The 25,875-nt window shown below is 42.1% G+C and overlaps 1 protein-coding gene across 5 annotated transcripts in view; it reads right to left on the bottom strand.

Annotated features, from left to right (window-relative positions):
- Nucleotides 1–1,080: 1,080 nt before the first annotated feature.
- Nucleotides 1,081–25,875, bottom strand: part of CPLX2 (complexin 2) — a 141,071-nt gene continuing 116,276 nt past the window's right edge. For 3 of the 5 annotated variants that reach the window (XM_034401316.3, XM_087887543.1, XM_034401326.3), the window contains 3 exons: nucleotides 13,069–13,184; nucleotides 10,585–10,760; nucleotides 1,081–5,825 (listed from right to left, as the gene is read on the bottom strand). In XM_034401316.3, coding sequence (XP_034257207.1) covers nucleotides 5,628–5,825; nucleotides 10,585–10,760; nucleotides 13,069–13,099 — 405 coding nt within the window. In that variant the 5' untranslated portion in view covers nucleotides 13,100–13,184 and the 3' untranslated portion in view covers nucleotides 1,081–5,627. Of the gene's footprint in view, nucleotides 5,826–10,584; nucleotides 10,761–13,068; nucleotides 13,185–25,380; nucleotides 25,555–25,875 lie in introns of those variants that run through there. The other 2 variants (XM_034401331.3, XM_034401339.3) reach the window with 2 other exon arrangements.

The following is a 25,875-nucleotide window of genomic DNA, read 5'->3' as shown; positions in this document are numbered from 1 at the left end:
CTGTCACTGCTGCTTCTGGAACATCAATCATTTTATAGCCAGAAGGCTATTTTAGCCAGAAGGCTAATAGCCAGAAGGCTATTTTTAGCCTCCTGGAAGGGCTGTGAAGACCTGGCTCTTCTCCCAGGCGTTGGGCTAGGATGGTGTTTGAGCTATGGTGATTAGTCTGGTGCCTGGAGGGAGGGTGCTTTTTAACTATGTTTGTTATGAATTGTTGTGAACTAGAATCATTTATATGACACAGGAAGCCAGGCAACCATATAAGACTTGTAAATGAATAAATAAGTAAATAAGCCCCACAATCAAAGCCCTGCCCCTTTCTTATGTGCAGCACAGGGCATTGATTGCAGTTTTGGCTGCCATCTTGACTCTCTGTGCACACTCTTGCTATTGTTACTTCAGCATAGAAAATCTGGGGAAGAGAAAAAAATCCCTTTTTATGATCCAGTTGAGGATGCTGTCCATGTTCTACGAAAGAAAAGTAGAGGGGGTGGTGGTAGGTGTCAAGTGCTTCCCATTGGAAACCTTTCAAGTTTCCAGGATCCTTAAATTTCTTTCTGTCAGAATTCCATTTTTTTTGCTTTGTTTTTTGTTCCTGCTACACTTTGCTATGAAGGAGGAAGAAGGAAATATCCCAGTTAGAGATGTGCACATTTCAAAAAGGCTTCGAAGGTGGCTTTAAAACCTGAGCATCCACCACAGCACCTTTGTGCCATTCAAGTGTACGAGACATTTTCAAGGCTCTACCCCAGCCTCCCCTCCCTGAAAAAAAAAGAAGAGAAAAGCTGCTGTTGTTGCCTTAAGAGGCAAAGTCAATGATTAATGTGACTCTTAATTAATAATGGTAATTATTTGATTAGTTAAAACAGCAGTAGCAGCTTTTGAGCACAGGATTTACCTTTGAAGTATACACAGCTCTAAACTCAATTCCATCTCTGGCGTGTCCCCTCTCAGAAAAACAGCCTCCCTCTGTAGCCTGTTCAGACAGGCAAGACTTTGGCCCAGGCTTCTTCTAGTTCCGTGGTCATTCTTCTCTCCAGAATCTCTTCTGGTTGGATCTCAGAGACAATTGACACAGGGCAATGTACAAACTTCTTTATTTTATTATTTTTCTTCAAAGACTAGGTAGAGCAGAATGGTCACCATAGGGTGGATGGATGGAGCCCTTCAAGTCTTCCCTGCCCCTTCTGCCTGCATCTTTCACCCCACACACAGACCGGGAAAGGAGCGTAACCAGCTCTCTGCCAGCACCCAGGTTAAACAAAACAGATTAAAGTCAGAAATCATGTAACCCTTTGGCTCAGATTCAGCTACACAGTTTGCCTGTCAGCCCACGGCAGCAATAACCTGAAGGGCCCGCAGGGAGCTGTGTTTGCACTGAATTGCCCATATAAACTCATTTGTCCCATCATTGGGATAGATGCCCTTGGTGGTTGCAGGTGGGACGAGGACTAGCCAATTAGCCACAATGATTCTAGAAAGCAGATGGCACAAGCAAGGCAGAATGGTTCATACAACCCCTTGGCTTAGCACGTGGGCAGTCAACTTCCTCAACAGATTAGTGAGAGGAAAGTAGAGAAGAGCAACTCCATGCATATGACAACTAGCTCTTGGGCACCAGCCAAAGAGGGGACAGGATGCATTGGAAGGCTGGAGTCAATTACTCTGTGACAATAGTGAATTCCCAAAGGATGTCCTATTCTGGAAGCCATTTGAAAAAAAAATAGCCCATATTTTAACTGATTCTTGGAAAACAGATTCAGACATTTCTCCTGGTTTCATGGCAAGACATACTTGTTCTCCAAGGTATAGTACATAGACAGATACACCCACTGGTTTGTCTTGTGCTCTCACATATTCATGCGCTTGGAGAAAATGCAAAAAACATTCAACATGCCTTCTTACCATGTTATGCTATTCTCTCTCATTCACCTTTCACCCATGAATGCTTACAAATGGTCATTCTCTGACATATAAACATTCATTAATAGCAAGGACAAGCAAATGCATCAGGGTGAGTGATATATGTGTACTTCCCATTGTAGGCAAGCCTTCTGTGCAAGTTCTTTGGCCATGAAAAATGGTGGAACCAAAAGGAGTGTAATCCTCAGCCTCAGTCAAATTGGTCAATCTGAGCAAAGTGGATCCATGACACAGGATACACCGCTTCTGAACGTATACATGCCATTTGTCTGTATGTCCAAAAGGGACTTCAACACAATGACACTGCTTTTATCATTTTGGCAAAAGTAGCTGGAGTCTCCAGATACCCATGGTCTGGAGACCTAGAAGGATATCTTAACTTTTATATGTGGGATAAGGTAGAATTCTTCAAATATGGTGAGATTTAACTTGAAAATTCAGGGAAATGAATCCCAACACAATTGCAGGACATCAAGTTGGGAAAAGCTGGTTGAGGGAGACTGATCAAAAGTCATCACTGAACTTGCTTTGCCTTTTACCTCTTGTTCTTTTCTTTCCATTCTTCCTCTTACTCACTCATTCTCACGTCACATGCATACATACAATACATATACTCTCTGCGTTCAAGTTGGAAGCTGATCCAGCTCCATTAAGTAAGATTTGAAGCAGAATATTACGGTTTTTTCCTGGCTACCTCAATGACCTGGAAACTGCAACCCGCAGCTCTTCCCACTGACATGATAATACTATCAGAGGTCTGAGGTCAAAGATCACAGGGAATCAAAATGGTTCTTCCCCAGCAGGGAAGAGGATGCTGAAATGAGGAGGAGCTGCAGCACAAATACATCTCCTGTGGTTTCAGGGCTTCTGCTCCTATCCTGGTAGCAGAGGAAGAGGCTTAGATTCCTGATTTGTATATTTTTTGTGTGAATTGGGGCTAGAATGGCCTATTGACATTCGCACATATTGAAGTTTAAGTTTCATTTTGCCTACTTTCTGTGGGCATTGCTATTTCATGTCCCTCCAGTATTCTAAGAGATGAGGGTGGTTTTTTTTTGCCTCTTGTTCTTGCCCAGAATGGAGTTCTCAGATTGGTGGAGTCCAGAGACTTACTGGTACTTACTTCTCTCTGCCTAAATACTAAACAATGGGTATAGTGGTAATTTTGTCAACTGAGAGCAACAGCGTCACCATAGTGTGGGAAGCTGGCTTCAGCATCAGCCCTTTGCCCCATGTGAAAAGTGGATTTATTGCAATTTTCAACATTCATCCAGGAGGATTATGTAGACAATAAACAGCTTGTGTTCCCCTGGCAAAGTCCTGCCATTTTGGCACAGAGTTTACTTGCCCAGCAACCAGCATGAAACTTTGCAGGACACTCACATTCACACTCTTTTGTCCTATGGGATGACTGCAGACAAGCTCACATTATATTGACAACAATATGACAACAGGTGCTAATGAGCTGTCCCCTTACCACCTCCAACCTGGTCCCCTTTTCATTTTGCCTGAGGACCTTTTCTTCCCAGCTCCATGGGGCTGTATGATGACCATCTAATGAGTGACTAGCAGAGACAATTAGACAGATAACAAGTGTTGGGGTGATTTACCCTGTTACAGAGATACCTATGCAAAACATGTTGGGCGGCCAGAGACAAAGACAAGCAGGCAAGGGGGTAAGAGTGGTCCCTGACCCCAGGACGCTCCTTTATACAGCATGACAGAGCGCAGCCTGCAGAGTTTTTAGCGTTGATAGTATTGCAGTCTAACTGATATGGCTTTAACTATTAAGGAAGAAAGGAAGGATAGAAAGAAAGAATGGTAGATTTTGGATGCAGGGAGATAACTCCCAAACTCAAACCCCAAACAAAAGTAGAAGGGACAGAGTACCAGGAAAATTTACCAAATAATCCAGGCCTTCCTTCTTCCCAAATAAACACAGGAATGAAAACTACAGAACTTCCCCATAGAAGGATGGATGTTTGATTTTGTTTTCAGCAGTGGCCAAGAACTGTTGGTACTGGGGAGAGGGCACCAGGCCAAATCAGCAATGAGGCTTCCTCCTTGTCTCATAGTCACCCCTTTTTGTGTAATGTTGTGGCTTTGAAGAAACAATGGGGAGAATTGGCCACGGAGTGAATGCAACAACTGTGCAGTGAAGGGGAACTACTGGCGTATGCTGGAGTGTGGGTAGGATGCCCACCACACTCCCAGGCCACATTGAGTTGCAGTTATTGAAAAGTGGGAAGGTTTTCTCATAGACCATGAAGGACCCACCCTTTGGAATCAGCATGTGCGTCTGGGTATGCATGGCTGTAGTCTAGTTTCTAGACACTTTAGTTAAAGAGGAAAAAGAAACGATTTCTACCTTGGGTGCAAGAACAGTTCTGCTAATATTTGTGTGGGCCATTATGTTTCCATTGGGAAAGAGATTATCAGCATCCTAGGATCAAGATAAGACAGGGATGGGTTTACTGGCTTTAACATAGACCCTCTGGTCTACTAGACAACTGAAACTCCCTGGCTCGAGAGGCTGCGCTGCTCTCTCTATAAGTGTTAGTGAGGGGCATTCTACAACCTCCTAAAGAAAGCAGGGATCCTCAGTCGAATGCACGAACGCATCCCATTCCCTCGAGTGTCTTCATTTTGGTCAGTTGATCTCTAAACCGATCTCCACATTCATTGCTTTCTGCAGCATGGGAAGGAGAGTGTGATTTCGTGCTTTGTCTTTTTACTCTGCAAAAGTCTGCAAATGTGTCAGCTAGAGAACTTTTTTGAATGAAATACTACTACTGGATGATGGAAGGGGAAAATCACCTATCTCTCAGCGCCCCCTAAACAGCCCAGGTAATTTTTTTTCTACTAGTAACTCACAATGCTTTGCAGTGGGCCTCCATGCTAGGCTTGTGGTAGAGGAGTTTGATTCTTTTTTTAGGAATGAGCTCTTCCTTCCCAAGCATATGACAAGACTATGATTTGCCAACAGCCCTAAAGTGAGGATTGGGATTAGTGTGTGTGTGTGTGTGTGTGTGTGTGTATCTGTATCCAACTGGTCCTTCTCTTGGTCAGAGATGGAATGTGCAGAGGCTACCTTGGCCCCCATGAATTAGGCAGGAACAGCAGAACAGAGATTAACAGGCCACAATCTCTGTTTGGCAGTCAGCACAGGGTTAAGGAATATGGGGGAAGGAGGCAGGCTCAGAGGATTGTGCAGGGCCCTGGCCTCCTTCTGGTGCCTCCTCCTCCAAAACCCCATGAGGTCGTGTAATTGAATTTTGGTCCCAGTTCCCATTTATTTTTGCTTTGCTTTGACTTTCTAGTCAGCTGGCCCTTTGGCACCACAGAACTCCACTCCAGCTCTGTGTTGGGAAGGGAAAGCCCAGGTGAGGGGAAGGAGATAAAACTCCTGGCAGTGCCCAGCCTGTGGCTCCAAGGAATCCAGCAGCCTAGAGTGATGATAGCAAGGGGGCAGGGTAGGGAGTACGTCCCGTGCCTGATGTGCTTCTCTTGGGGACCGAGAAGAAGGCCTGGGAAAGGCCTGTGGCACAAAGACATGTGTGAAGTCTCCCCTTGAAACAAAAACTGGAAAGGAAAATGCCCCGTGAAACCCCAAAAGAAAGTCCCTTCACCACCCAAAAGCCTCAATCGAGTGTTGAATTGGCAACACCAGGAAACTCTGGGTGGAACTTGGGCTGGTATGGCGGCTACTTCTTGAACATGTCCTGCAATGGACCTGGCAGATACTTGAGCACCGTATCCAGAATGCTCTCCTCATCCTCATCTTCATCATCTCCACAGCCGGCTGGGATGGCTTTCTTGGGTCGTGTCAGGCTCCCCTCACAGGGCTGTTCCAGGGCTGCCTTCTCCTCTGCCTCTTTCTCCTCTTTCTTCTTCAGGCCATACTATGTGGGGAGACACACAAGATTTCTCAGAGAAATGCAGGAGAAGGTAGATCCTGACTGCAACACCTTTGGGCCTTGGGTCATAGGTGTCCTAAATTAAGATTGCGTTAACTTAATCACTGAGGCTTCTGAAGATTAACCAGCTGCTCTAGTAAATGACATCAGCTGCTTCCATAGCGATACAGTCTGTTCTTAGGGTTACAATCTGGAACATGAACGCTGTACAGAAAAGACCTTTAAATTTTACTGATAATTGTGAGACAAAAACTGTACCTTCTGCTGCCTTTATGTATTTCCCTTACTGTCTAAGCTAAAACAGACTCTAGATGGTACTCCACCAAGTACTGGAACAACAAATGGACCCTGAAAGAAATCAGAGGTAACACTAACCCCTTATCTTTCACGTTAATGGAAAATCTGGAAAAGCATTTTATGCTTTTTCATTCATTTAGAAAGTAACTTCCTTGCCGACTCAGTTAAGGATGTTTTACAATAACCATAGCTAGCATGCCAAATGACTATGCTGGATGTAGGCAACGAGAGTTGTAGTTTGACATGACGTTAAGCCGCATGTTGGAAAGTGGATTAAATAGTGTAAGTTCTACCCTAGATATCTGGCTAAAGCATTTGAGGGTGCTATGTGCCTGCATAACATTTCCCTTTCCTCTCCTGACACAGTGAAGAAGCCTAGGAACATACAGAACCTAAACAAATGCAAAATATAATGTGCTGTTTTGCTTAACCTGCAGTCTTCTCTTCTCATCTGCCCCAGGTAAAAACATACCATGGACTGCCCTATCTACATCTGGAGAAAGATCTTGAGAATTGCAGTTAAGGACACATTGCCTTAATATTACCATTTCTAGGGTGAATAATAAAGTCAGACCTACAGCACTCCTGTTAATAATCTGAGGATGACTGGAGCCAAAAGGGGGGCTGTGATTGGCAGAGGGAATGACTCTGGAGCAATAGTCCACCCTGTCATCTAGCAAACATGGGTTTTGTGGAATGGATGCTAATTTTGCATGCAATTATCTTTACGTAGTCCTCGACTTACAACAGTTCATTTACTGACCGTTCAAAGTTGTATATGTATGTATATATATATATGACAGTGCTCTCATGTTCAAGTCTTCAGTAGCAATAAGAAAAACAGAAGAACTTTCCTGGTGGATGTACCTCTAAGAAGTTTACTAACAAAAAATGAAGACAATTTCCCCTTCCAGTTCGTTCTTCATTCAATATTTGGTATGCTACCGAATTTTCTTCCAATGAAACTTATTCTCAATCTTATTAGGCATTCCTCCATTCTTACTCCTTCCAATTCAGCTAATGCTTTGCATTCACAGCAATTTTTATGTGTACAATATTTTTTAGTCTATCCCTTCTTGATGTACCTGTTACACATAATGTTTTCAATTCATATTTCTATAATTGCTTCCTACAGCTGGGATAATTTTCCTTTCATTCTTTCTAGTATCAGTTTTGACACCCAACCCTTGTTTGCCAAGCTGGATTTGCTCTGGAAGAGCTCAATAGGAGCACTTCAAACTTCTCAGCATTCAAACAATGCAGAAGACTGATGAGTAATCGTATCGATGCTGGTTCTCTCTTGGTGCCACAGAATGAGAAACTGGCTTAAAAGATATTAGGGAAATGAATGAATAGGCAAAACTTATGATGAATTGGAGCCTGTCTTCATTGAGCTCACTGTCTGTAAAGAAGAGCCAGGCATTAATACTTTTAAAAGCAGTGTAAAAAAAAGGGCAGATACACCAAAGACTGAGCAAAGCGTGCTGGCTCAAATTCTCCCATCTTTGCATAATTATTTAAGGGGACAGCAGAACCTGCTCAGGCTAAGCTGTTGCTGTCTTAATTTTAAGGTTTTAAAAAAAGGCAGATGACAGAGACTGAAATTTAGTTATTTCCAGTGACCTATATTTTCCTCTTAGAAGACAAATAAGCCAGGAGGCGAGGAATTTTTTTTTTTTTAATTTGATTTATATGCCGCCCTTCTCCGGAGACTCAGAGCGGCTTACAATGCGTTAAGCAATAGCCTTCATACTTTTGTATATTTATACAAAGTCAGCTTATTGCCCCCACAAACTGGGTCCTCATTTAACCTACCTTAGAAAGGATGGAAGGCTGAATCAACCTTGAGCCTGGTAAGATTCGAACCTGCAGAAATTGCAGGCAGCTGTGTTAATTACAGGGTGCATTAAACCACTGTACTACCAAGGCTCTGTGACTGAGTGAAAGAAAATAGCAAAGGAGGATGCCAAAGAACACTCTTATCAGTATCCAGATTCAGTGTAGGATATAATGGCTCACGCCTGGCCTAAAGACAATTCATTTATTTATTACATTTACATACCCCTTGAGACCACACTCCAAATCTCTATGAATGATTCCCCTCTTGTTGCAGTGAAAATAGAGAAAATGGGAGTCAGAGAAAAATCATTCATGGGCAAGTGCCTATAATCCCGGGGGAGAGCCAGCCTGGAAGCTAGGGTGGATCATATCACTCTGCTGAACAGACTATCACTTCTCCAGGGGTGTGCTCCTAGGTCTGCCTTCCAGAGATGAGAAAAGGAAAACTCAAAAAAAGGAAAAAAATGTAAACAGGTTAACAGTGGATGGGCACTGAACCAGTGAGTTTAGTATGCAGCTGAATGAATGACTGTTGCTAATAGCAAAAAGCGGCCTTTCTCTTAACATCAAGAAGCTGAATATTGGCCAGCTTTAGTACATTTAAGGATTATCAGCAACAAAAAGAAAGTTCACATCAAAGGAGCTCTAAGATGGTAATCTTATGGCCTGGCAGAGACCACTTCACCTCTAGTTGCTAGACTCCAATAGAAGCTCTTTAAATAATTATAGCTGGCCCTGGAATAAGAGCTACAGAGAAGAGGCTGTTCTTTGTAGAAAGGAAAAGAAGGAATAATGTTTAGAAGGTGAATGAGTGTAACCATGTTGTGTGCAGGTGGGTTTCTCTTTCATTCATCTGGAACGACTGCAGCGAGGAACAAGCAATGCTGGGACGTTCCAATGGGGAACAAATAGATTCAAGGGCACATGCCAAGAGTTCTTGTTGCTTTAATTTAGTGAAGAGGGACAGAACTGTGAGGCTTTGTTCTCAATAGGCAGGATCATTCTGCTGGCATAATGCTGTCAATCAAGGGGGAAAACAGGATTTGATCCCTTACCATCCATTCTCTGGATGCCACCCTGTTCCTGGGGAAGGAATCATTTCCAGGTTTCAGAAGCCCTTCCTAGGAGGGTATATTTTAGGAATTCAGTTGTTCCATGCATTTCCCAAAGCACAGGGCAGTGAATTGGGCGTAGCTGGCTGCACCCCATAGACAACTAGTTGAGAATGGAAATGCTGGACTAAAATGGGCCTCGGTCTGATGCAGCAGGGCTACTTTTATATTCTTACCTTCAGGTGCTGGCTGCCCAGGTGCCATCTTTGCCCAATCTTCATTGTTCCCCTTTGGGGAAGCCACATTTCAAGTGCAATAGAGACCTGAAGTTGCAGCCCTTCAGTGGGAAGGAAGATGGGGGGTGGGGGCAGGGTTTCAGGGAGAGACCAGGAGGTTCAAGGAAGGAGAGGGACCTTGCTTGGGTCTCTAAGGGCTAGATGGAGCAACTAGGAAGGGTTTATCCCATGGACTGGAAGATCTCCATTCCTGCTGTAGATAATTGTCCAAGATGCTGAATCTGTAAGGGATATTACCTATTGAGTTTTGCAATATTCCCATCTCCTGTAATTGCTCTAGCCTGTGCTAGACAGAAATCCTATGCCATGGGAAGGCTACATTAGATATGACATAGTTATATGACAATATTTCTGGCTCTCTTTCTCCCTTTATTAAAAAACTGATGCAGTTGGAGTGGCCATCCAAATGTCAAGCCTTCGGGTAGAATTACTGTACCTTCAGATGTCGTTAAACTACAACCCCCAGCAGCTGATGCATGGCCAATAAGGAATGGTGGCCTCTATAACAAGGCATGAAGAAGTCAAAACGATGACACTGATTATGAAATCATCATGAAAACGGCATGTTTATGTAATGACATCATGATGTCTGAGACAAGTATATTCCCCTCAATATTCTTGCTCCTTCATGGATGCCCAGTAGGAGAGCTCAGAATTATAGTTTAATAACAACCGCTTAAAAGATATAAATTTTGCTGAGTAATCAATGCATTTCTCAAATAATTCAGGTTAGATTGACTGGCTTCTCAAAACTGAGTTTTTGTACTATAAAAAAAGAAGCCAAGTCTTGGCCATCATGATCAAGAATAATCACTTCTCCAGTTTCCTAAAGCTCACTCTCCCTACTCTTTATCCTTTTCTTGCCATTTCTTCCAAACCACTCCCTCAACATCTTAGTGACAGAGAGATTACCATATTTTTCGGACTATAACACTCTCTGGACTATAAGATGCACATTAGCTTTAGAGAAGGAAAACAAGAAAAAAAAATCTGCCTCTGCCATCTGTTCGCTGCCACTGTGGCCTGTTTGCCGCGGCCCATTCACCATGGCCCGTTTGCTGTGAATGGGCGGCAGCGGCAGCGATAAGTGGCGATTTCCGCCATCTAGAACAGTTCATCGGAACCGCACAGCTCCCCCTCCCACTGCAATATTCTCTCTATAAGATGCACAGACATTTCCACCCACTTTTTTTGGGGGGGGGAGTGCATCTTATAGTCTGAAAAATATGGTAATTGGAAAATGGCAGGAAAGTGACCCACCTTATCACGGATTTGCTGCCGAACCTTTTCCCGTTCAGCCTCCATGCGGGCATGCTTTGCCTTGCGCTCTTCCTCTTGCTGGCGTAAGGCTTCTTGTCGTTCTTCTTCCTTCTTCTGGGCATCAGGGTCTTTTTCCTCTTCTCCTCCCAACATTTTACCCATGTCCTTCGTGGCCCCTGCACATGGCATGGTTGAAAACATAGTAAGAGGGACTTCTGTGGGAAATCCTGTTTCTTTTCAGTATTTCCCAACAGGCTGGTGTTATCCACTTCTACTATTAAGGAGAAAAATAAGGAGAGGGTGGATTGACTGATGAAGTTTCTTCAGTCAGGCAAAATAACTGTGAGCTTCTCCATCAACCTTATAAAAAAAAACAAACTGAAACCTGCTAGACATTATTATAATGTCTACCAGGACCAGTGATTTGCATTTTCTTTTCTAGATGGAAACCTAGCTGGGTGTTTTAGGCCTGAAGGAGAGTGACTTTGGGCCAGTCACTTTCTCTCAGCTGAACAGACCTCACATGTTGTTGTATTAGATATGCACGCTGCCTTCAGTTATTTATAACAATAACAAATAAGACTTTCTCCAAGGCAGAATCTCAGAACCAATAATCTCCTTTCTGGTTGTGAGAAGTCAGTATGTGAGACAATTAGCAAATTTCCTTGCGGATCTCTAGGGGGAGCTCAGATGTCACTAGACATCTGAATAAGAACACTGTATTTTTCAAAAGGGCCTTTCCCTCCTCCCCCTCTCTCTCTCATATTTGTCTTGGTTTTCCCATTATGACAACACTGTCTAAGCTTGAATACAATATTATATAAGCAATATACCTTTGTGCTTAGGAATAGCCATGATTGTGCTATTGTGAGCAAATGCCTGGACAGTTCCATCTTTTTAAATAAAATAAAATAAAAAGAGAAAACTTCTATATTAGCAATAAGTAAAGTCCAAGAACTAATCAGACAGCATAGTTAAGCCAGTCCTTTCTCTCAAAGCCACTACTTTACAGACTTTTTATGGTGAAGATACAATAAAAGGGGATCTCCCTTGATCTCTCAGAAGCTCAAAAGCAGAGATGTATAACTTGTGGCCAAGTCCTCTTTTATTTATATATATATATATATATATATATATATATATATATATATATATATATATATATATATATATATATATGATGTATGTATGTATGTATGTGTGTGTGTGTGTGTGTGTATGTATATGTATATGTATATGTATATGTATATGTATATGTAATGTATATGTATATGTATATATATATATGCCTTGAAACTCTCTCCAATCACATCTATGGATATTCATAGAAGTAGATGTCAGCTGAGAACTTAATAAGGTTGGTTTTTTGGGGCCTTCTCTGTTGTAAACTGTATGTTTCAGCCATGGGAATGAGTTACTTTTAGTTCCAGCTGTGCAAGGGATCTACAAATTTGATAAATACTATGAGTATGGGAGGGCCTGCCTTATCTAAAGAACAGAATTCCAGATATTCATAATAAAAGTCTGAGCTTCATAAGATAGGTTGTAGAAGTGTATCACTGCTTGAAAAAAGATTTTTGAAGAGCTTGGAAAAACAACTATTGATACCCATCAGACTGAAAAAGTTTACAAAACTATTCCCAAAGTGTTTGTCCCCACTGTCAGGCAATTCATCACCATTGTTACCATCCCTAGGAGTGGATGACCAACTAAGATCACAACAAGAGCATGGCATATAATATTTCAGGACATGTCAAAAATACCCCAGGGTAATGTCTAGGGAATGAATTGAATTGACAAATGTCAGTGTTTGTGATACCATTATCAGGAGAACACTTAGCAATAAAGGTGTATTGCATGGCAGATTGAAGAATGCCACTGCTCTTCAAAAATAACATTCCTTCCGATCTACAGTTTCTGAAAATCCATGTGGATAAGCCAGAAGACAATTGGAAGAATGTTCTGAGGACAGACAAGATCAAAATAAGAATCTTTTGGCCTGAATGAAAAACATCTTGTTCGGTGAAAGCAAACATTGCATTACAGCATAAGAGTCTCTTCCCATCTGTGGAACATGATGGTGGCAGTATCATGATTTGGGCCTATAGACCCAAATTTTCTGCCTCTGGACCAGGGCTTGCCATTATTGATGGGACTTTGAATTCTGAATTGTATCAGCAACTTTTACAGGAAAATGTCAGGGTATCTGGCCTTCAACTGAAGCTCAAAAAAAGTGGGTAATGCAGCAATGACCCAAAAGCCAAAACACACAAGTTGTACCGCCAAAGATTGGTAAAAGCAGAAGAAAGGAATGGCCAAGTCAAAGTCCTGATCTACAGAAAAAAGGAAGGACCAGAAGTAGACTGTCATGCAAGGAAGCCCACCAACATGCCTGATTTGAAGCTGTCTGCTTCCACCAGAAATTCAGTCTTAAGTGCTTAGAAAAGTAGAACTAAGAGAATATTGTGAAGAGATAAGACTTACCCCCTAAGGCTTGTTTCATCACAAAATCCATTACTGCTGGCCACGTTAGTGCGCTCTAGGAAGTTGTTGAATTCTCATCCAGTGCTGCTGATAGAAAGCTTGGAGTCAAGGGCTATCTGGAAGGGAAATGAAATCAAATGAGCAGGATGAAGAGAAAAAAAATCAGTGACTGTTGAACTAAGCTCTGACCAGTGAGTCATCCATTCCTCTAGAAGCCCAGGTCCAATGCAAGGAACTTAATATAATGAATAGCAATGCAAGAATAACTGAGCTGTTAAGAGGCACAATTGTACCAGACTTTAGGCATGTTTAAACATATAATGGTGTGATATCCATCCTTTCTACAGAAATGAACATAGCTTCAATATTTTTTTTAAACTCAAAACAACAATCAATTAAATTTATGGATGTCTCCATCGTTCTTTGGAGCCTGTAGCTTTTCTGGCACCAATGATAATGTTTAGATAATGAAAACAACAGAACTGTAAAACTGAAAATTGTGTACAAGCATAAAACTTTAACCATGGAACTACAATGAACTACACACTCTTTAAAACTCTGCCTCTTGAATCTTTTTTAGAGAGAAAGATGTTTACTGCAAAATATTTTAAAGAATAAATGTAGCAAATAAGCAATGCACACTCACATGTCTGAGTTCTGTAATAAAAATGCATTAAAATTGCCTCTAAGTGCTGTTCAGCTAAACTTGAATTTAAAATATCCCATCTTTTAAAATTTGACAACTGTCCATTAAGAACAGAGGCAGCTTATCCATTACGAAATTGCACTATGTGGATTATGCTGACACTTCACAAGCACCATGTAGGAGCTACCATGGCTCAAACGAAGTTAGCATTGTTGAAAAAAATTCATGCCATGAATAATTTGTTACTGTTTAAGCCCCATAGATGAAAATCAAAACTAATAATTGTTTTTGCTGCAAGAAGCAAATATAGCCAACTTTCTAGAATGCATTTATTTCAGCAACTGATGTTTTAATATTAAATTGAGCTGACCACTGATAAAAATTATTTTTTAATGATTTTGATAAAAAGTATTGCAAACCTTCTTGTTTTGTAAGTTGACTTCTACCTATGTCTCTAGTTTATGACTGGCCCATATCTAATATTGGCCGGTAATATGGTTGCTAGAATATTAGATCTCAGGGTGTGATGAAGGAGATTCAGTCTTGAAAACACTTGATACCCTGCAAATTATACATAGACTTTATAAAGAATTTATGAGTGCCATTGTATTTCCTTATTAGGCATTTTCCACCTCTTGATATCAAATAATCCCTGATTATTTGTATATTCCAATTTTCATCATTTCCCCGAGTCTGAAAATTAAAGCAGTCTCAACTACAAAGAACAGGTTTACACTGCTCCATTTAAATGCCATAAATGCCTTTTCTACTGATTACTTTCTTCAGGAAAGAGCCAAGGGAGCATTTATTAGGTACCATCTCCAGAGAATGAAATACATGCTCCAGAGTATGTGTATTCAGAATGAAATCCTACCCTATTTATTGGAACTCAATCCTAAGTAAGTTCGTGTTAGTTTGAATTATGAAAGAAGGCTTTACTCTCAAGAGGGCTTAAAACATAATTCTGGATATAAAACTGGAATGTTCATAAAGACAAATACATACACATATAAAAGTAGTTCTCATTGTTATTGATTATAATTCTAACCTGTCTTCCCCCCCCTCCCCGAGTCTAATTGCAACAGTGATCTGGGTGGCTGGATCATTTTCAACTACCTAAAGTTGACTTTAGTAAAGTAAATGCAAGTCCTTTTTCCATACTCTTTTTTTGGGGGGGCCTTTCTCCAGAGATAATTTGCCAGGGATCAGCTGATTCTAGGAACAGATCTTTGAAGAGCTAGATGTGAAGACTAGATGTGAGCCAGGCTCCATCCTACAAAAATGGTCATGAGCAAAGCTTAGATGATTTGAAGGAAGAGGGAGGTATATTCACACACCCCTGCCTCAGTTTTTGTTTCAGGTAGAGTCTTTGTGTGCCATTTTCACTTAGTTTTGAATTAGGAGGACATTGAACAGAGTGTTGCCCTACAATCATAGAAACAATAGGGGCATAGTTTTGAAGGCTTGATCTTAAGATACTTCGGGTACTTTATTTATTACACCATAGAAAAGAGCCATATTATAAGGCAATATGAATCCCACTGACCTTAGTGGAATTTACTACTGAGCAGAGAGAACTGTAAAATGGGGTTAAATGACTTTGTTGTTATATGCTGCCCATATGATTCAGTATTTGGTTATGCAGTACTGTAGCAATGCTATTATGGAATGAGCAATCCAGAAGAACACAGAATGGCAGAATAGCAATAGCACTAAGACTTATATACCACTTCAGAGTGCTTTACAGCCCTCTCTAAGTGGTTTACAAAGTCATAATGCCCCCAACAATCTGGGTCCTCATTTTACCAACCTCGGAAACATGGAAGGCTGAGTCAACCTTGAGCCGGTGAGAATCGAACTGCTGAACTGCTGGCAGTCAGCAGAATTAGCAAAATAATTACATGGATAATAACAATGTGCATGCCATTCAGTTCTTCAAGGTGTATTTCAATTGTGTCCCCCACTCCATCCCCCCCAAAAAAATCTGTTTGAAGCAACAAGAAGTAAAAAGGAGACAAAAGAAAATTTAGATTTTATCAGCCTCTTTTGCCATATAACTATACTGTTCACCGATGCTCTCTTTATCATTTGGAATGTTTATATCACTCCAACATTTACAAACTTCCATTTGTAAAAATGTGGCCTGATTTTTTTTTTTGGGGGGGGGAACCCAACAACACCTGATGTAGAGAGCTTAATCTGACTCATTTGCTCTAATCTTGAAATGTGGGTAGCTATTTATCTCTAGGAAGCTGTGCCGACAACTCACTTAGACCTGTAATTGCTGTGGTGAGCTAAGGTGAGGAATCCATATCTCTCTATGCTAGTTTCTCAAATGGAAAATATGAACTGATTTCTTAAGATCACGCTGGGAGTGATGTGTGTGCATGTGTGCATTTTCCATCCCCTCTGCTGTTGACTTTCAGGAAGCCTCCCCACAAAATTGATCCTGTCCTGTCTACCATAGATTATCTACTGCTGTTTCTTAGTAATTAAGATCATTTTGGAAGGCAGAGAACACTGCAGCGGTCCAGGTCACAGGAGATAATGGCTTGTTAGCAGTGTGGCGTATTCTGTGTTACACTTAACATCAATGCTCTATTCTCTACAGTGCTTTTAAGCCCATCACAAAAGCAGTATTTGTAGTTCCGGGCTATCTCTCTTTGATGCAATGCTTTGGTACAGAGCAAAGTGCTCAGAGCTCAGTCCAAAGAAGAGGAAACTCATCTGAGCCAGTTGCAGCAACATTCGGCAGAAAAGTGTCCCACGTACTCTGTTGACTTGAAGGAGACGTAGGATTATTAAGCTACAGTCTGCAAAGACTGTATTCTGGAGGGATAGTCTCATTAACAGAAATTGACTTTCTTTAGATTAAGCAACGACAACTGCAACTTAAATTTTTTAGAATCATGTAGAGAGAAGGAATTACCTTCATAATGGAATTCCAATAGGATGTAAGAGAAAATCTGAAATAGTTTCTTCCACTATGAGTACATACTATCTGTGGGATAGTCCATATCTTAATAAATGAGGCTCGGAAAATGAGGTCCGTAAAATAATTCCCATTGAGTAATAGGCAAGATAAATCCTAGCAATAATAATAAGCCAGGGAATAATAACTGTTGGAGACAGAAAGGGCCTATGAGCTCATTTGTTGCAACTGCCCACTAATGGCAAATAAAACTGGCTAATATATTCTGAGCCTACAGACCATCTGGCTGAATGCAACTTTCTTTTCACCAATCAGCAGCATTTGTATTTTGTGTTTTTCAGATTGTGGGAGAGAGACAAATTAATTATAAACTGATCAATAATGCACCTCAGAAATAAAAAACAAGAGACGTGGAAGGTGACTCTTTTGATTCGTTTAATTTGTGTCTGATCAAAATGTGAGATTTTGAGTCACAGCAATCTTTTCTGTGTTCAGAATATTCAGACTCAAATATTCAAAATTCTCATTTGAGAACTGCATAATACTTTGACTTAGTTCAGGGAAACAGGATCAACTAATTGACATATTTGATTAGAAACCGTCTTGCTTTGATACAGAAAGAAGACTGGACTTCTTTATATGGATAGTCCTTGAATTACGACCACAATTGAGCCCAAAATTTATGTTGTTAAGTGAAACATTTGTTAAGTGAGTTTGTCCTTTACGACTTTTCTTGCCACCGTTGTTAAATGAATTATTGCATTTGTTAAGTAAGTAACATGGTTGATAACTGAATCAGGTTTCCCCATTGATTTTTGCTTGTCAGGAGGTCGCAAAAGGTGATCAACTGATCCTGGGACACTGCAACCATCATTAATATGAGCCAGTTGCCAAGCATCTGAATTTTGAACATCTGACCATGGGAATGTTGCAATGGTTGTAAGGGTGAAAAACTGTCGTAAGTCACTTTTTTTAGTGCTGTTGTAACTTTGAACGGTCACTAAATAATCTGATGTAAATCAAGGACTGCTTGTAAACAAAAAATAAAAAAGAAGGGTAAGCATGATATATAGCAGTGATGACGAACCTTTTAGGCACCGAGTGCCCAACTGTGCATGTGCTCATGCGCAAACTGAAAGGTGTGTGTGTGAACGCGCACATGTGCGGACATGTGAGTGTGCATGTGCGGACATGCATAAATGTGTGCATGCGTGGACATGCAAAGCAGAGACCCGAAGACCAGCTGGCCGGTGGGAGGCGGGGCATCCCAACACCGGCAGCATGGCAAGAGGTAAGATCTTTTTCTTTTGTGAGCTTCTGTTTCGTCATTTGCAGGGAAACAGAAGCTCACAAAAGAAATGCCATGGAGATTTGACCTGGGGCGACAGCCCAAGTGCCAGCAGAGAGGGCTCTGCGTGCCACTTCTGGCACTAGTGCCATAGGTTCGCCATCACGGATATATAGAAACAACACTGCAGCACAGAAATATAAAGAAACTAGTTATAGAAGTAGTCCTTGATTTACAGCTGTTCGTTTAGTGACTGTTAGAAGTTATAAGGTATTGAAAAAAGTTACTTTTGACTGGTCCTCACCCTTACGACTGTTGCAGCATCCCCATGGTCACATGATCAAAATTCAGACGCTTGGCAACGATGGTTGCAGCATTCCCGGGTGACTTGATTGTCATTTGCAACCTGCTCAGCTGGCTTCCAACAAGCAAAGTCAATCGGGGAAGATGGATTAGTTCAACTGCGTGATTCACTTAACAACTACAGTGATTCATTTAACAGCAGTGCCAAAAAAAATTCGTAAAATTGAATGCAACTCAATTGTAACAACTGTCTTGCATAGCAATGGAAATTCTGGTCCCAATTGTGGTCATAATTCGGGGAGTAACCTGTAAGGCAATTTCTCTTTTCTAATATCATTAAGTTTATAACTTTATAAAGGCTTACAAAATTGTAGTAACAGTGGGCAGGCAATAAACTGTGTAACTTTTTAAATAATTCATTAATGTAATAACTAATGTATCCATGAACTTTACAGGATAAAGTTCTTCTTTATCAACCCAATTACCTTATGTATTACAATTTTAGTTCCAACATGTTCTATTTGTCACCATTTTCTCACAAGTATTCCCCCTTTTGTAACAGGAAACCGGGGTTAGGCAAAAACTTGGCAAACCTATAACTAAATTTGACTTTGAGCCAATAATTTCCTAAGGAGAATTTTCTCTCTCTTTAGAAAGAGTGTACCAGTTTGGTGTAGCAGTTAAGGCATCAGGCTACAAACTGGGACACTCTGAGTTCTGGTCCCAACCTTAGGCACGAAGCCAGTCAGGTGACCTTGGACTAGTCATTTTCTCTCAACCCTAAGGAGGAGGCAAAAACCTTGCCAAGAAAACTGCAGGGACAGTTTTCAGGAAGTCTGGACAGACCAGGAAGTCTGAAACTTGGACATGATTGAATGGAAGAAAAATAAAAGAGATCTGACTTTCTCTGCTGATATTTCATCGTGCCAATAAATAGAATGAGAAGTAGCAGCTACATATTGTGTAAACAGGGCAGAGTGAGGATCCAGGTATAATGACTGAACATCACAGTAAGAGAAATAAACCCTGAGATTTTATGGAACATCCTATAAAAAAGCTCCTGTCCATTCATCCTTGGACACTTGGGTAGAAACAATATTTTAGACACATGCAGCAAAAGAGATGGGTTTTTTTTTCAACCAACAAGCCAATAAGCCCTCTTCCCTCAACAATTCATCTATAGAGCTTCAGCAGTTTGCATCCTGTTGATGACAGTCAAACAAGCCCCTGTGTAGATCTGCCAGGAATGCCAATTGCCTAGCCTCGGGACCATGTTCTTCTGCATTGGCTGCCACACACACATTCAGAAATTAGTTCTGCTGTTGTGTTCTTTATCTGCACTGCCTTGTTAAATACACAAGCATGCTTGCTTCCTCCCCGCCGTCTATGCACGCATGTCTCAATGTGGCTTCAAGACACATAATCTTAAGATCTCCTACAAAGATGTTTCTAGAAAAAACACAAAGGGTGAAATTAGATTTAATATGTGCAAGGATGGATAACAATTATAATTCCAGATGGTGGGAAATTTAACCCTTTCCTCTCCTGAGATTTGAGGAGCCTGAGGAAAACACCTCAGAAACTGAGGTTTCCTTTGATTCGGATGTCTGATATTTAAATGGGACGAGACCATCATAACATGGGTGTGCTGCCTGGGGATCATGGGAATTGCACTCCTAAGACATCTAGAAGGCATTAAGGAAGAAAAAGCTGTGTTACACTTCGCAAGTAATGGTATGCTCATGATTGTTTACACATGCCCCTTTCATTTTTATATCACATCCGTGCATTAAATATTTACATTTTATAGTATGTATTCTCCCCCACTTTAATAGACATGTTTCTTTATGGTCTCTCTCCATTTCTTGCACAAGCACACATAATTTTTCATTGTTACTTAGACCACTAGAGGCTTTTATAATTATTTTCACTGGCTACACTTGCACCCTCTCTCTTTCCCAACAATGCAGTTCTCTGTTTCTCCCACCCACACGGTGTCTACCAGCAGCCATATGCTCATGCTTTCTTGCACAGAATGGACTCATGAAGAGACATATACATCCACAGTTTCTTTCACACCTAATCTATCAAACACCCCCTCCTCCTCCACCTCCTTTTCTCTCAATTAGGTGAAAAATATGACTCTCCTTTTCATTTTTCTTGTTGGCACACCTTTCATTGCCTTAAACCTCTTTAGCTTTCTCCAAGATATGATATATATTTATATGCACACATATTAATGTTAAAGACACTTCAGCTTGACTACATGATGCACAGTGGTGTGGGGGAAGGGGAATACAAGAAGGTAAGTTCAATTGAGTAGGTTGAAGTTGGTCAATTTACATTACTATTGGGCAATGGGTAGTAAGAGGAAACCATGAAGAAATACTATCTATGTTGGCTTTCAATCTATAAATTCATGAATCATTAAAATGCTATTATGCGTGGGCATCTGTACTGAACATTTTATCACGTATTTCTAGTGAGGGTGGTTTACTTTGACAGTATATAAAATGATAATGTCTGTGAGTATTTCCTCCTGCACATGACCAGCTCACCTTGAGCAAGCAGCCAATTTCCAAATTCTTTCACACAGATATTGTGAGCTACCTACTGTATATACATATATATATTTAGCCAAGTAAATCAATCTTCAGAAATCCAGGTAACTCAACAGGGTTCTTCCCCCCCATAAAACCTATATGCTTATCCTTTCCAATCCCATCTCAATTCAGTAATGATTGAGAGAGTGAGAAATACTAGTCACCTTTTTGAATAATGTGTGAATTGTGTGTGTGAGAGAGTGAATGAGTGAATGAAATTCCATTTGGATACCTGTTTCTAATCTCAAAGGAGCCACAGGTGGCAGCATCCTTCAGCATCTGTCTAGCTTTCCTACGGAAACTTCCATTGCAGAGTCTAGAAGCAATGAAAGTCAAAAAGCCAGCAGGATTTGGACTTTTGACACAAAGTAAGTAGATTGGAGATTAGTTGACACAGCCATCTTTTGCACTGCACTGCACCAAACATGTGACCAACAAAAAAATCACAAAGAAAAAGACAAGCAAAACATTCTGAGACAGATTTAACAATTTTAAAGCAGCATCAAGAAATATTACATTGCCAAACCAGCTAGTAGATCCCCCAACTAAAACTATCCCACAGTTGAAATGATCCCTCTTTACCATTTTGATTAAATGCATGCACAGAATAAGAATTTTTTTTTTTGGACCCACCTGATTTAGGCTCTGCTTCCCACTCCCTAAAAGAGGGCTGACTCCTGCTTTCCTTGCTTACTCATGTGCTGAACTCAAGATCTATCTGTATTATGTAAGCATGCTTTATTTACTACTGAGAAACAAACATATGGTTAAGTTGCGTTGAAGCTGCATTTTGTCTTTCTAAATATACTCAGGTGATACTATATGAAAAAAAAATTCAGACTGCAGATCTAACAGGTGCATAAAGGATGGGCTGTAGTTTTTGTATCTATAAAAGTCAAACAGGGCACACATGTAGTAAGTAAGGGTCCAGGACAGAAACGAGCACAGCACTGAATTTGAACCAAGATTTTCAATTCTTCTATAACTCAGCCTTGATTTCAATATTAGAACACAGTAAGATAATCAGAGAGGGGCTCTAAGGATACACTGAATGAATTTTACACACCAACAATTTTGATATCAAAAGGATTATGGTAAGTGGCAGGGGTGAAATCCAGCAGGTTCTGGAGAACCGGTAGTGGAAATTTTGAGCAGTTCAGAGAATCGGTAGCAGAAATTTTGAGTAGTTCGGAGAACCAGCAAATACCACCTCTGGCTGGCCTCAGAGTGGGGTGGAAATGGAGATTTTGCAGTATCCTTCCCCTGCCACACCCACCAAGCCACGTCTAAAGAACCGGTAGTAAAAAAAACCTTACCACTGGTAAGTGGGCACACTAATAATCCTCAGAGAGTATGAACAGTTAGTGTGTGAACCGTAACATTAACATCCAAAGCTACCCTGAGTTTCCTCTCAAAACTCCAAGACTGAAAGTTCTGTTTCACATAAATAAAGCCCAATATTTCTGTGAAATTATTTACGAGAGGCACATGAGTTCCTATGACAACATGCACACAATTGACGCCAGTTATTGTTAAACAGTGATAGCAGTTAATGAAAAATCAAAGACTACAGAATATCCTAAGAGCAGCGCATGCCACATCAGATTGAATAGGAATGCTAAGCAACATTTTGTAGAATCCTCACTTCTACATTACTTACAAATCATGTGCTGTAAAATACATGAAAAGAGATATATGCACAAAATAAAACAAGTATAAAGGTGCTTATAAGGCTAACATGCTACTAAAGTAAGAAACCAGAAGAGGTGACCCAAATAATTTGAAAGCCACAACATCCATGATCTATATGATGGAGACAAACTATATGAAATAGATACATAGTTTGGATTCAGAGAAGTGTTTGTTTTATACAGCAACTCTTCAGATGTCTGAGCAGATCTACTGCCTTTCTATGGCAGAAAGATCAACACACACACACACACCCTTATCCAAAGAGCTATACCTGTGTGAGATGCATATTTGTGAAATAATCTTATTTTCAAGAAATATTTTAGGTAGGAAAATGGGCAAGAGGGTGAACTAAAACCAGCCTAGAAAAACTATAGAATTGATTTTCCTTGGAGTATTTCATGCAAAGATCGAGTTCAAGGTATTGCTTGATATTGGCATAAAAAAGAAACATATACAGTAATTCCATGGCTTTTTTTTTTAAAGTTGCATTTGACAGACTCAAAGATCCTTTATGAGTGTCATATATGAAAATCCACATACGCACATAGGGGTACATACATTCATACATACTGGGGTACATACTGTACATACATTTCACAAATGAAATAGAAAATAGAGAGGGAGAGATTCCCTATTTGCCTATTTGGTTTTTTCTGCTGAAATCTGAAGAATTTTGAATCTCTGAACCACCTTGCTAAGGGCCAGTGAGGCTTTCTCTTAATATCCCAAAGAGGAGTTTGAAGGTGAGATTTTGCACCAGTTGCTCCAACTGCTGGAGGGAGACAGTGAGGTAAAAAGAAGGAGGGGGCAATCCACTATGAAGGGAAGCAAGGGAACCATGCAGCAAGAACAGAAGAGGTGCAGACTCTGAAGTCCCACCAGCTGAACCTCACTGACTGAAGGAAAAGGATACTACTGGGAACCTCAGGGCTCATTTCTCACCAAGCTGGATAGAGTGGAGAAATTATGTTTATTACTTCTCTAGCAGATGAATTAAAGAGACGGAGAGCAGAGATCTCCAAAACAAGAAACACCTGGAGAAGTTCAACTGCAAGCGGCTTTGGGCAAAACATAAAAGTGGGCATGGCTGGTAGTTTCCTTTTCCCTATCTGATTGAGTAAAGGTATGGAAACAAGTTCCCCATTTCTCACCCCAGATTTGGTCCCATTTCCTGAGCTAGAGGAGCGAGTGAAGGAAACCCATAGAACATTTTCCAGGGTTTTGCTTTTGTGCAGATAAGGCTGTTCCACTGCCTTGTCTCTATGATCCTGAGGATGGGCTTCTGTTGGCTTTTGGAGAATGTCATCCAACAAACACACTTCAGAGATATTGTGCACTGAGTACAGGAGCGTAACCACATTCAAACGATGGATAGTCATTGGGTTTGGGGGGGGTGGTGACGACAGAAGCTAAAATCTACAATCCTCTTAGGGTCGAGCCAAAGCTGGTTCTTCCCCATCCAGATTCCGACAGCCTTGGCAGCATCCTTTGGCTGGCCTGAGATTGAGTATCACCAGCATTTCTTTCCTGTCTATGAGCAGCCTCACCTCTGGAATATGGCCAGCCTGTCCTATTGCCCTTCCACAAGACTGGGAAGACATGGGACCATTAATGACCCTAAGGCCATTAGTGTCAGGATGTTAGCAGGGGAGTTCTGGCCTGGACATATCTGTCTAGTGGTTTATTACGAGCATCAAACATTGATGCAGTTTTAGCTGGTTTTTTTAAAATGAATTTGTTTTTGTTTTGTTTGCCATTCAGAGGTTCTGAAAGAGATAGGTGGATTAATAAATGAACTGTTTCCACCTCTTGCTCACTGGCCACCTGTCCCATATCTTGTCTAGAGATTATCCCAAGGAGAGTTTGCTTCCCTGTCAATGAGCAGATACAGTAAGTTGCTTATTTATTTCCTCGATGCACACCGGCGGGTTCCAAACTATCAGGATGATGGAGGGAATTGTGGGGAATACAGGTGCACAGAGCAAAAGGCGACATTGGCAAAACAGCCAGCCCAGACCTGTAGACAGGCTGCAGGTGGAGCATGTGTATCAACCTTTCTGGGGACTTGCAGCGTTTCCTAATACTCAGGGGGGTCCATCCACTCCTCCCAACTAGGTGCCTTCTCACTCGCTGCGTGTGACAGGTTGTAGGTAAGTTAACTGCCCTGCACACCATATACTCCCCAAGTTCTCCTGGTCCATTCCTCCCGCTCCTGACCCACGGCGAAGACCGTGCAGTTGCCCTCCACCTTCCCTCTTCGCATCCCGCATTATCCAACCACCATCCGCACTGCCGACTTATTAACATGCAGAGCAGGCAGCTCGCAGCTCCGATCCGCTACGGGTAACGGGCAGAGATCGCAGCCTCCCTGCTGGGCTGCCAGCCTCGCTTCCCGTCAACCAAGCAGGGAGGTCAGTCCAGAACTTGGACAGCTCCTTCCCGGGAACTCCCCGGCTTCTGGCGGGGCGATTCCGAACACAGCCTCCAGGCAGCGGACGGATAAAGCGGCAAGCGGGAAGCCTGCCCGGAGCGCTCTGAGAACTCGGGCCGCGCACTGCAAGTTCCCGCTCAGGGTTTAGCCGAGGCGAGGAGCGCTGGCGGGGGCAGCCCCGAAACCTCTCGCCCTTCTCAGGCTCCCAGCTACGGCATGAACATGCAAGCTCCCCGCCACTTCCCCCACCCCCAAACGCCGCCACCCCGGCCAGGGCGAGCTTCCCGAGGCGACTCTTGGCCCTGCGGGTTCCCCTCTGGACACTCCGCGGCTGGAGACAACCCTCCGTCCGTCCCCTGGCGCCCCGCCCCTGCCCTTCCCGCGCGGGGCTCCCGCCTGACCCGCTCGCTCACTCACCCAGAGCGGTCCGCAAGCCCGCGGCCGGTAGAGGGAAGGGGCTGCTCTCTTCAGTCCGGCGGCGCCCAAAGCCCGCCTCCCGCTCTTCCCGCAGCCTGACAAAATACCGCTCCAATCACTCCCCTGCAACCCTGACGCGCCTGCCCGTCTCTCTCCGCGCTGCCTGACGGAGTGGGCCGGCTCATGATGCCGGGGATCCTGAAGGCTCAGCCTCCCTGGCTGGGAACCAACGCGAGGTTCGCTCTGCTGCCCCCCCTTCCCTTCCCTTCCCTCCTTTGCATCTCCCCGCAAGGGCATTCCTGCTTCCCCCTCCGCTCGTCTCCCTTTCACCCCCGCCCCCGCCCGGCTGGCTAGTATTAGTCACGCGTCCGAGCTAGGAGCCGTGTAGCCTCGACTTCTTCACCGGTGGCTTATTTGGCTCTTTGGGGCCCCGGCAAATTAGGCACGGAGCCATTGACAAGGACCGCTGGCGCTTCGGAAGGAGTATTTTTCCCG

This window comes from Pantherophis guttatus, chromosome 2, assembly GCF_059756535.1.
Source record: "Pantherophis guttatus breed Tessera chromosome 2, ASM5975653v1, whole genome shotgun sequence".
Classification (NCBI taxonomy): Eukaryota; Metazoa; Chordata; class Lepidosauria; order Squamata; family Colubridae; genus Pantherophis; species Pantherophis guttatus.
This window is presented reverse-complemented; position numbering and strand designations above follow the sequence as displayed.